Source organism: Ambystoma mexicanum, chromosome 10 (genome assembly GCF_040938575.1).
Source record: "Ambystoma mexicanum isolate Mex_15411 chromosome 10, UKY_AmexF1_1, whole genome shotgun sequence".
NCBI classification, from domain to species: domain Eukaryota; kingdom Metazoa; phylum Chordata; class Amphibia; order Caudata; family Ambystomatidae; genus Ambystoma; species Ambystoma mexicanum.
In genome coordinates this window covers 277,911,516-277,923,597 of record NC_090932.1, presented here as the reverse complement: position 1 = coordinate 277,923,597, position 12,082 = coordinate 277,911,516, and the positions used below count along the sequence as shown (strand labels likewise).

Below are 12,082 nucleotides of genomic sequence, written 5' to 3'. Positions count from 1 at the left end.
TCCTGAGTCTGCTCTCCACAACAAATGGAGCATTTACAGTTTTGATTGAATTGCTACCCCATAATTCTGAATCATCTTTGGGGCTTTCCATATTTGGCTTAACCAGCTACTAACAATCCCTAAATCCAGGCCTCAACATCTGAAGTCCCTAGTACTCATTGGCTAGTGATAATGGACTCTTGGCGCGTAATAAATGGTGTGATACAAGTCATTTATAACGCGCCTGTACACAAGTGTTTCTAGGCGCGATAAGACAAGGAGGGGGAAACAGAAGTAGGGCAAACAGAATTGAGAAGACAAGTGGCTTTTTATGCCTGGCACCTAGCTACTAGCTTGCAACTTGACATTTGTAGCCCTGCCTAATCCTCTTACATAACCCTAACCCTCTTTCCCCATAAGGGTCATGGCATTTTGTGCCAACTGTGTAAGCCAGGGGCCTGCAAACTGTGGCTTCGCAGATGTTTTTGATTCCCACTTTGAACTATGCTGATTTGGGCTAATGGGAGAGGTAGTCCAAACCATCTGGAGACCCAAAGGTTGCAGACTTCTGAAGCAAGCGAATGCCAAGACCTTTGAGGGGAGAGTTGTATTGGTGCTCCCCTTGCGCAAGAAGTACATGCGGCAACAACTGAGCCTTGAAACCATGCCCTGTCTCTGTAAGAGCTCCTCCACCACTCCAATACATATGATGTAACCACCATTATGGAACCTTTGCTGCATGACTGTAGTATGTCTCTGCACGACTGGCAGTAGCCAATTGGAGATAATTCCATACTTAACAAAATATTCAGAGTAAATTAAATACAAGCTAGTCACCATTACCTTACCAAGTACATGGTTTTTAGTAAGCAGCACGGAGTCAGTATTTGCAGTTTCCCTTTTTTCTATTATAGCAATAGGTCAATGGGTTGCATTAATCAGTGTGCCTTTAGCTAAAAAATACGGGACTGGATTAAGGCAACTACAGCATTTAGAAAAAGTTAATATGTACTGAACCTTATCTAAAACCTCATATTACTTTGCTGCATTGTAATCTGAATACATCTTAACGCAAAACAAATGTGCATTCTTTGAAGTGAAAATCTAAAAGAAGTATGTAGAATTCTCATATGTGTACAAATTGTATGCTGGTTTAAAGGAAAAGGTAGAATTTATGTTCAGAGATCCTTCAGGGAATCTAATAAGTGGCTTCTTAGTATTGATCAAAGGATCTTTCAGAAGTACTTTAGAGGAAACTGAAATGGTTAGCTAATAAGAATCTGGCTTACCAAATGTTCCCAATTACTATTATCCTGATTTCTATGTACAGCAGTACAGTGGGGAAAGTGAGGATGCTCCCTGACTGGCCGTACAGGGAATATTTGCAGCATACACACTCTGCAATTAGGTGTATTCCAGTCCTCACATAATGCCAACCGTGAACAAATTATCCCGGGTGATCACTAAAATGTAGAGTATGGGAGAAGTATTGCCACATGATACCATACCCCTGCACTCGTTGCCCACACGGATGGTAATAACATCTCTGCGCATGTGGATTTTGTCCTCAATTTCTCGTCGAAACTGGTCCTCGTAGAATATCAAATGCCCATCTGACCAAAGGTCGAACCAGTTCCTCTTCCACCGACGCAAGATGGTGCCTGGAAGAGGGAAACAGGAGAACAATTAAAGACATACAGAAGTACAGTTTATATTTTTCCTAAAAGCAACGTCGATCTTGTTAACTGTTCCTTCAGTTGGTCATTTCAAACAGGTTTTGTTTCACTTTTATTTAAGCTGGTTCGTCGCCATGTACTTGAATTGCTGGTGACAACAGTTTTTAATGTTCAACAAGGTAACAATAATCCTATAGTATGTGTCAATGAATGAAACAATCTTCATAGAACTAACTTGAAATAAAATGAAACACAATATAATTAATAGTTTACAACAAAACATTTAACAAAATACCAGATCGCCTCGCCTCGCCTCTGCTCTGCTACTTTCCCCACCGAATTTATGAGTGCAGGGAATTTCCTCTTATAAAAGAAACCACCTTTGGAAATCTCTGCCCCACGAGCTACCATTCTAGTTTTCTGCTTCCTTATCTCTTTAAAATATTGGAACGTGTGGTCTATGCTCAAGTCTGCTCCTATCTCGATCACCACTCTCTTTTCCCTTTAACCCAATCTGGATTCCAGCCATTTCCCTCGCATAACCACCCCAAGGTCATGATCAGATAGCGACTGCCGTCCCGTGGCCACATGAGGAGAGGCTACCTCTGGGAAAGGAGTGATGATGAAATCATCAGATTCATCGCATTTCCTTGTATGCCCTCTCTCGGTCCCTTCATTCTGAGTCTCTATTTCTACTTGCTGTTCCAAAGCCCCCCAGCGCCAAATCCCGCTTTCCTGCTTTCCGTTTTCTTGCCCCAATTCTTTGGAATGTTTTGCCACTACACATCAGATCCATCTCCTCTTGTTCCATCTTTCTCCCTCATCTTAAAAACGATGTACTTTCCACTATGCCGCAATTGCTCTTCTTTTGGCTTGTTCTTTTTTGTTTTACAAATTTTTGTACTGCCCTTTTATGTGCAACGCTTTCGTGAAAGAGTCTTATAAATAAATACAAATAAATAAAATACAATATATCTAGCTGTGGGAAATAACCTTCAGGAGACAGGCAGGTGCTGAGAATTATATTTATTCCAACTGGATAAAGGGTCCTTAACAAATCAAAACATAATGTCCTCTGGTTCACTTCACCAGGGTTATGCACCCTTCAGAATATGGTGAGGCAGTCCTCAAGCTTATTCTATATCGTGGTGTCTGGATAGGCCCACCACTCTGGCCTTCGTTCCTCCTCTTCGTTCCTTCCCTGAAAAATGAGAGAACCTCGTCAGTTTCTTTTGGCGGGCTTTTATGGGCTACCTTAGCATCAAGCCCCCACCAATCGCCATCAGCCCTGACCAGCCGGCATCCTATTGGCTGCTGCCGTGTTGACCCGCCTCCCATAAAGGCTGCCGTGCCTGCATGATCCCATCCAATCCGCTGGGAACTGTTGAGGCAATCACGTGACCCAAAATATGGTCGCGTTGGGTATGGGTGGGCCCTGGCTCCAGGCGTCTTCCAGCCGCGATCCGCGGCACGCTGAAGGGCTGGTCGCCCCCCTTCCTTGTCAGGGAGGGTCTCCGTTCCCCTCCCGTCCCTAGGTCTGGGATCTCCCACGGGCGAATGCGGCAGCGACGCGCCGCGTCCCCGAGCAACGGCCCGCCCTCCGGCAGGTAAGTGCAACGGTGACACGCCGCGCCGCCGAGCATCGGCTCGGGCTTCCCCGCTGCCGGCGCAGGCGACCGCCGCGAGAGGAGCGGCCGGTCCGCTGCCTCGGCTCTTGGTGCCCCCAATCCCAGGTGCGCCCATCACCCCCTGCGGGGGCCAATGCGCATCCCGACACATACCCACCCCAGTCCCAGGCCGATCGGGCCGGGAAGCGCACCTAGACAGGTAATCAGCCACCATCTGGAACCGGGCCGGTTTGTGAAGCGTGAGGAAGTCAAAAGGTTGCAGAGAGAAAAACCAGCGGAGCACCCTCTGATTAGTGTCTTTATGCCGCGCAAGCCATTGCAAGGGAGCATGGTCCGTGTACAAGGTGAACCGGCGACCCAACAGGTAGTATCTGAGGGAGTCGACGGCCCATTTGATCGCCAGACATTCCTTCTCTATAGTGGAGTATGCAGCCTCATGTGGCAGCAGTTTCCGGCTGATGAAGCATACAGGACGCAGATCACCCCCCTGGTCCTGCGAGAGCACAGCCCCCAAACCCTGGTTTGAGGCGTCCGTTTGTAGATAGAAGGGTTGTTGGAAGTCTGGACAACAAAGAACAGGGTTTGAAGAAATCCTAAGTTTCAGGTGTTCGATGGCGGCCAAGGCGTCCTTGTTGTTTGTCAGGTTTGGAGCACCCTTGAGCCTCAAAGCATCGGTCAAGGGGGCAGCCACAGAAGAAAAGTCAGGTATGAACCTCCTGTAATACCCAACGAGCCCCAAGAAAGCCCGGATCTGCTTCCTATTGGTGGGAGTCGGAATGTCAAGTATCGCCTGAGTCTTGGATAGTTGCGGTTTCAGGACACCCCCACCTACTATATGTCCCAGATACTTGGTTTCGCGAGTTCCGATCGTGCTTTTCTTTGGGTTTATATGTAAACCCGCCTTGTGCAGATCGGTCACCACCGCTTTCAGATGATTCAGATGAGCTTCCCAGGATTCGCTGTAAACCACAATGTCGTCCAAATAAGCTGACGCATATCCGTCATGTGGTCGTAGGATGATATCCATTAGCCTTTGGAACGTGGCGGGGGCGCCGTGTAGTCCAAAGTGTAGGACCTTGTAATGATACAGTCCCTTCGGCGTGGAAAAGGCGGTTTTCTCCTTGTCCTGGGAGCGCAAGGGAATTTGCCAATATCCCTTGGTTAGATCTAAAGTGCTTAGAAACAGGGCCGCTCCGAGGCCTTCCAAGAGCCCGTCCATGCGTGGCATCGGATACGCTTCGTACTGAGAAATAGAGTTCAGTTGTCTGTAGTCCATACAGACGCGTGTGGATCCGTCCGGCTTGGGTACTAGCACTATGGGGGAGGACCATACGCTGTTGGATTGCTCTATGATGTCCATCCGCAGCATTTCGTCCACTTCGGCCGTGATGATCCGTCGTCTGGCTTCGGGGATCCGATAGGGCCTAAGCCTTATAGTCCGTCCGGGCTCTGTGTTGATCCCGTGTTCTAACAGACTGGTGCGACCGGGCAACGTAGAAAAGGCATTGGCGTAGGGAGATAATTTGTCCATGACGTCTGCTTTCATGTCCGGAGAGACGATGTCGCCCCAATTGATGGCTCCGAGGGTATCGGGAACGGTGTTCACGGTTTCCTCTGAACCTGGTTCCTCGGGTTCTGCGAACGCACTCATACTTGGTTCGTTCCCCTCTTTTAACAAGTTGACATGGTATACCTTGTCGGTGGTGGTCCTGTCAGGTTGATGCACCCGATATGTGACTGGGCTGAGTACGTCGGTGATCTCGTATGGACCTCGCCATCTGGCCAATAACTTGTGGGCAGAGGTAGGTAAGAGTACCAGTACTCTGTCCCCAGGTTTGAAAGTTCTCATCCCACTTCCCTTATTGTAGTTCTTTTCTTGGGACGATTGAGCCTGGTCGAGGTTGGCTTCGGCCAAGGCGCGTAGAGCCGTTAGATGGGTTTTTAGCTCCTCTGTGTATTCCGTGAGTGACATCTCCTCGCTGGCTTCCCATTCCTCCTTCACCAGATCCAATATTGTCCTGGGTTGCCTTCCGAATAGGAGTTCGAAAGGGGAGAAACCAGTGGACGATTGGGGTGTGTCCCTTAACACCATCAATACCAGTGGCAACACCCGATCCCAATTCTTGGCGTCTTGCCCGTCACTCTCCTCAGCATTTTCTTGATGGTCTGGTTATACCGTTCGACCAGCCCATCTGTCTGGGGATGGTATACCGAGGTCCTTAGTTGTTTGATCTGGAGTCGTTCGCATACCTGTCTTAAGAGGACAGACATGAAATTCGTGCCTTGGTCCGTGATTACTTCCGAAGGCAGCCCCACCCGAGCAAAAAACGGGATAAGCTGGTCGCACAGAACCCTGGCCGATGTCCCTTTTAATGGAAATGCTTCCGGGTATCGGGTGGCGTAGTCGACGATCACTAACAGATATTTGTACCCCCTGCTAGCGGGTTCCAAAGGACCGACGATGTCCATACCGATCCTCTGGAAAGGAACCGTTATGAGAGGCATTTTCTGTAGCGGCGCCTTTGCTGGTAGGACACCGCTGGTCAACTGACATGTAGGGCAGGTTTTACAGAATTGGGCCACTTCTCCATAAATGCCCGGCCAGTAGAAACGTTTCAACAGGTTTTGCTGGGTCTTGAGGGAAGCCATATGCCCGCCGCAAGGATGGTTGTGAGCCAGTTGTACCACTAGGGTACGATGTTTTTTTGGCAGCACCAACTGCTCCTTGGCGACCCCGTCTTCGCCCTTATATCTGCGATACAGCAGACCCCGGCGTAGTAGGAACCCCGGTCCCCTGGCTAGATCTGGTTCCCCTTCTTGCGTTGCCCTTTCTCTTGCCACCCGTAGAGTCGGGTCGGTTAGGGTTTCCCCCCTAATGGTGTCTTCATTCTCCTCCAAACTCCAGTTGATGGGTCTGGTCATGTAGCTAGCCTGACACCATTCCATCCGGGTTCGCCTTTTCCGTCCCTGCAAGGGGCCCCGGGAAGTGGATTCCGTCCCTGGGGTATTGGGCTCGGGCGGAGGGTCCTTCCTATCCTTCAGAGCCTTCAAGGCCTGTTCAAACCCGGGGAGGTCAGTTCCTAACACCACCGGGGCAGGTAGACATGGCAGGACGGCAGCCTTCAAGGGAGTGGTTGTGTCGTTTAGTTCTACCACCACCTTCTTCATTGGGTAACATTTTACATCCCCGTGAATACACCTGATAGGCACTGTTATGTTAGACAAGTATGGTGTGCTACTCGCGGTTGGTGCAATGGCGGTCTGTCGGCTGCCGCTGTCGAGTAGAGCACGCGAAGGTCTGCCATCCACCCTAATGTCCACCACGTAAGGTCCCGGGATGCTCTCCTCCGCTCCCGGATTCAGGTACCCGATGTCCATCGGTTCAGCTGTTCTCCTTCTGGGGCAAAACCTGGCAATATGCCCCCCAGTCGTTACACTCGTAGCATTGTGGTTGCTTGTAACCAGGCGCTGCTAATGGATGTTTTTCCTCGACTCCTGTCTTCTTGTCTTCAGGCTTTCTGGGGGTGTCGTCAGCATGTCTCCATCTCGTGGTCAGGGTTCTGCCGCCCCTAAACGCAAGGGGATCGGACATTGGGATCGCTATCCGGGCTGTTACCGCAGTTGGCTGTAGCTTCTGGTGGCCCGCCTTCTGGTATGCCGAGGCAATATCCACCGCCTCAGTCAAGGTGGGTCGGTGGTGCTGCCTGACCCACCTCTGCATCTGTCCGGGCAGGGCTTCGATGAACTGCTCCAGGATTATTTTGTCAAGAATGGGTTGATTAGCAGGGGTTGGGGGAAGTAGCCATTTCTCGACCAAATCCTTTATCCGGTAGTATAACTGGCGCGGGTTTTCCCCCACCCTGAGTCTGGTCTCTCTCAGCTGTATCCGGTAGGCTTCTTCGTCCAAGCCTAGACGATCCAGAACCGCGGCCTTAATTTCCCCGTAAGGTGTAGTGCCGTTGGGGTTCACCGCCTGGTATGCACCCTGCATCACCCCAGAAAGAAGAGGGGCGACGCACTGTCCCCAACGGTCGGGAGGCCATTGGGCATTTCTGGCGATCCTCTCGAAACTGGTGAAAAAGAAGGCAGGGTCTTCCCCCTCCTTGTATTTCTGGAGCAGAGCAGACGGCACCAGTGGTTGGTTTCTGGCATTGGCCACCACATCCGTGAGGCGGGCTAGGGTCTTGTGTTGTTTGTCCTGGGCTGTGGTTTGTAGGGAGCCCTGTAACTGGATGGCTTGCTGAAAAGCTTGCCTATCTGCGGCCGCTTGTTGGGTTTGCAGTTGTACTAACTGCTGCAGTTGCTGCTGCCCTTCCGATAGGGTCTTGATCAGTGCCTCCATGTCGTTGTCGATCCCACCTTCGTCGCCAGTGTGGGAAATAACCTTCAGGAGACAGGCAGGTGCTGAGAATTATATTTATTCCAACTGGATAAAGGGTCCTTAACAAATCAAAACATAATGTCCTCTGGTTCACTTCACCAGGGTTATGCACCCTTCAGAATATGGTGAGGCAGTCCTCAAGCTTATTCTAGATCGTGGTGTCTGGATAGGCCCACCACTCTGGCCTTCGTTCCTCCTCTTCGTTCCTTCCCTGAAAAATGAGAGAACCTCGTCAGTTTCTTTTGGCGGGCTTTTATGGGCTACCTTAGCATCAAGCCCCCACCAATCGCCATCAGCCCTGACCAGCCGGCATCCTATTGGCTGCTGCCGTGTTGACCCGCCTCCCATAAAGGCTGCCGTGCCTGCATGGTCCCATCCAATCCGCTGGGAACTGTTGAGGCAATGACGTGACCCAAAATATGGTCGCGTTGGGTATGGGTGGGCCCTGGCTCCAGGCGTCTTCCAGCCGCGATCCGCGGCACGCTAAAGGGCTGGTCGCCCCCCTTCCTTGTCAGGGAGGGTCTCCGTTCCCCTCCCGTCCCTAGGTCTGGGATCTCCCACGGGCGAATGCGGCAGCGACGCGCCGCGTCCCCGAGCAACGGCCCGCCCTCCGGCAGGTAAGTGCAACGGTGACACGCCGCGTCGCCGAGCATCGGCTCGGGCTTCCCCGCTGCCGGCGCAGGCGACCGCCGCGAGAGGAGCGGCCGGTCCGCTGCCTCGGCTCTTGGTGCCCCCAATCCCAGGTGCGCCCATCACCCCCTGCGGGGGCCAATGCGCATCCCGACACTAGCATTACAAACTGCAGAAATAGGGGATGCAATCATGAGGGGGAAGATGCAGGGTAAACAAGAATATGGGCTAAGGTGGAGACTGGGCAAGCATCCAAAATCGAAATAGCAGAGGGATAGGAGTGTGAAGTTGATCAGTAAAAAAAACAGAAGGAAAGAAAATGTGGCAATCAGCATGAACAGTTGAGCCCAGGAAGAAAGAATGATATAGAGTGGACTAGTAGAGAGAGAAAATAGTAAAGGGCCAAGAACCAATCCTTGCGTGACACCAAATCTAAAAGGAACAGCACAGAAAGAATCAACATACTAAGACAGAGAATACAAGTAATTTGAAAGAAAGGAAAAGAACCTAGAAAAAAAACAAAGATCAAAGTATGGAGTGGTGCACCATAACAAAAGCTGTGGATAGGTCCAAGATAATAGGAAATGAGGACTGCTTACAGTGAAGGGTAGAGACGAGTAGAAGTAGGTCAATTAGTGATATGTTATAGAGCAATTTGAGTGGAGTGAGCAGCTGAAGGGGCGGGGGATGAATGAGAATGCGGGTAAAGAGGTAGCTGGGAATGGACAGCATGTTCAAGAAGTCCTCAAAGGAAAGGAAGAAGGGAGCTCAGATATTAATTTGAAGGAAGGGATGGATCGAGGGACGGTTATTGAACAGTTAGTGAACTAGTAGAATGATTAAAAGAAAGAGGAAAGAGACTAGAAAAGAGGGTAAGGGAGTGGGGGTTGAAAAGAGGTTAAGAAAGGAAGAATATGCAGACACACAGAGGAGATTAGCAAAGATGGTAAAGGGTCCTTGGAGAAGGCAATAGATGGGGTGGAACACTGGATCAGGAGAGAGAGACGTTAAAGAAGACGACAATAGGAAGCAGAATGGATGGAAGAGGTAGTAAATAGAAAGAGGCAGGTGAAGGAGAGGAAAGGAAGTGATCCATTTTGGAAGTAAGAAATGAAGCAAAAGCAGAGGGTAAAGAATTCAGAGTTCGATCAGGAGTTAATGGAACCAAAAGATGGTTAAAAAGTGTGGCTAGACTGAGAGGATGAAAGGAAAGTGAAGTGAAGTAATAAGACATTGTTAATAGAGTTCTTTCATGTGAAATAGATAAAGATCACTAGAAGACTGGAGAGAAGAGTGTGCAGCAAGAATGGTAGACAAGTGAAATGTCTTCTTTCATTCCAGCTTTCGACCGGGCTTGCGTTGTACTACATGGAAGAATTTAACAAAGGTTGGGGATATTTACACAAGGGCACAAAAGGTGATAGATGATTGTTAGGCAGAAACCTGTGCAGTTCCCTCTGGGACCACTGCAAAAGATTTAAGACTACAGGTGTTTGGCAGTAAACCCACTTGGTAGCAGTCTGTACCACACAGATTCACTTGGTAGCTGTGGCTGAGCAGTCAGACTTGCCTCAAGAAGAGTTAGGCAGTATACAGAGCATTCACATTAGGTCAAAAGAACATAGTAGAACAAGTAAACACTGACCAGAGCTTGGTGTAAAAGAGATATAATTATTTAAAACCACATCTAGTAAAACACACAGGCACTAATATTAAGCAGTTCAAAAACACGGTCACTAAAAGATATACACTCCCTTAAAAGAATATTAGACAAGTCTAAAGAAAAAGCCCCACTTATTTTCAGACAGCGGTGAGCGCTTAACGCAGATGGCACTCTAATATTTCGTTTTTAAAAAGGGAGAGAAAAGCAGAGTATAATTTGAAACAGATCCCAACACTTTCACAAGAACACAACAAGAGAGGAAGGCAAAGTAAAACCGTGAAGTTAGAGTTCAGAAGGCCGGATCCACTTTAAGAGGATCAGAAGAAAATGTGTCCAAGGTCACACGGTTGAAGTGCACAAAAAGTCTTGAAAAGGTTCAGAAAGAGTTGGACCAAAGAAAGGGACCAGTTAGATGGTCAAGGCGGCCAGCCCAGTCCAGAAGGTTAAGGGATTATTATTAGCTTGTAGCAATCTTTAGAAAGGGAGGCCTGGCGGACACGGTACCTTAAAGTGGTGAGAATTCTCCAGCGGGGGCAGTTGTTCCTGGCAGCGGATGCAAGTCGGTGCTTCATCCGGGGAAGAGAGGATCTCGTCGGGGAGGAAGACATGAGTCCGTTGCGCTGCCAGGGAAGAAACCAGCCGCAGAGTTCTCAGGTAAAAGGAGCGGTCCTTTTATTTGCGGTCCAGTGGTAAGTGGCTATCCGGTTGCCAGGGTGCTTGGCACGGGCAATTCGACCACAAGACGTCCTGGGATGCGAGGAAAAGAAGGTAAACTGGTTGTGCCCACCAGTCAGGGGAAGAAGCCTCTCCAGCCGGGAGATCTTCTCTGTCATCAGGAAGTGGTGAGTCGGTTCCGCAGGGCTCCACCGGTGGTGTCGTCGTGGTAGGTCAGCTCAGCTTCTCCCTCGTTGGATTCTCAGGTCCTGTGGCGACTTCTCAAGTTCCAGTCCCCAAAGCCCTGCTTTTATGCAGCACACCCCCATTCACTCAGCCTAGCTGTCAATCAAACATGCTAAGTGGTAAGCCGGCCGGCTCACCACTTGGGCCAATCACACAAGAGTGCGACTTGAGTCCAAGGTAACTCAGTCCTGGGTGCCTAAACCCCCTCCCACACCCCCTGTCGTACCCAGACAGAATGGCACCACTTTGGAGGCTTCTGTGGAGAAGCCCGCGAAAAAGTGGAACAAAGGGCTCGACTTGGGTTGGAGTCACAGAAGAGAACACAAACGCCATTTTAGAATCGAGTCCGGGCAAAAAATACCAACCGGCGAATTAATATTAAATAAATAAACTGGCGGTATGTTCGAGGCTATGAGAATTAGATAATTAAAGTTGGTAGCCTCGCACAATGGGAAAATCCCATAGGGATATATTCGCGGTCGAATATAAAAAGTAGTATCCACTGCCACCAGTCAAAACCCGATCAGGGGGGACGGAGACGTGCCCCCTCGACTAACAGACCCCGGGGCAATCGAATTGCCTCGACCAGTACGTCCACAATATGATGGTTTGTACCGGTTTCTATTAATAATTTGGGACTAGTAAAGCCAATGGTGACTTTACATGCCCTGGGAGACAGTAGTCAGTCCCAGGGTATGGAGTCTATGGTGGGGTGTCACTATGACACCCCTGTGTCACTGCACGGAGGGTGCTGTGTAACACACATAGTAAAAACACATGAGGCCCTATGGAGTAAAGGACCCCATAGCCCATAAAACACAAACAGTCAAAGGAACACCATAAATCATGTCCAAGAGTGGGAGAAAAAGAGTCTCACTCTTGGCAGGAGAAAAAAACAAACTCCAGAAATCCAGCAAAGCTGCTGGGGGACTCACTAGGTTAGGAAATTCAGCCTAAAGAGAGAATGCTCCCCAACAATGATATGGAGCGTCCTAAGAGGATGTCGTCGCAGAGGATGAAAACAGTGATCGAAGCGAGCAGGAGTGGTTGAGCGGTGCTCCTCTACCTTTTTTTATTAAGTTTCACTGTTCCTATATTTAGTTTTTTCAGCCTTTAGACAGTGGTCGGGTGGAATGAAGGAAAGGCAGGAACCATGTAAAGGGTTTGTATCGGGCATGGGAGGGAGTGTGCGATGGGGTTTGTGGGGAGTGGGCGAGCAGGGAAC

General features: G+C 49.6%; 1 protein-coding gene across 4 annotated transcripts in view; it reads right to left on the bottom strand.

The window, feature by feature from the left end:
• PLEKHB2 (pleckstrin homology domain containing B2) overlaps nucleotides 1–12,082 on the bottom strand; it is a 754,336-nt gene that overhangs the window by 314,887 nt on the left and 427,367 nt on the right. For all 4 annotated transcript variants that reach the window (XM_069617849.1, XM_069617848.1, XM_069617850.1 and 1 more), the window contains exon 3: nucleotides 1,488–1,640. In XM_069617849.1, the coding sequence (XP_069473950.1) occupies nucleotides 1,488–1,640 (153 nt within the window). The remainder of the gene's footprint in view (nucleotides 1–1,487; nucleotides 1,641–12,082) is intronic.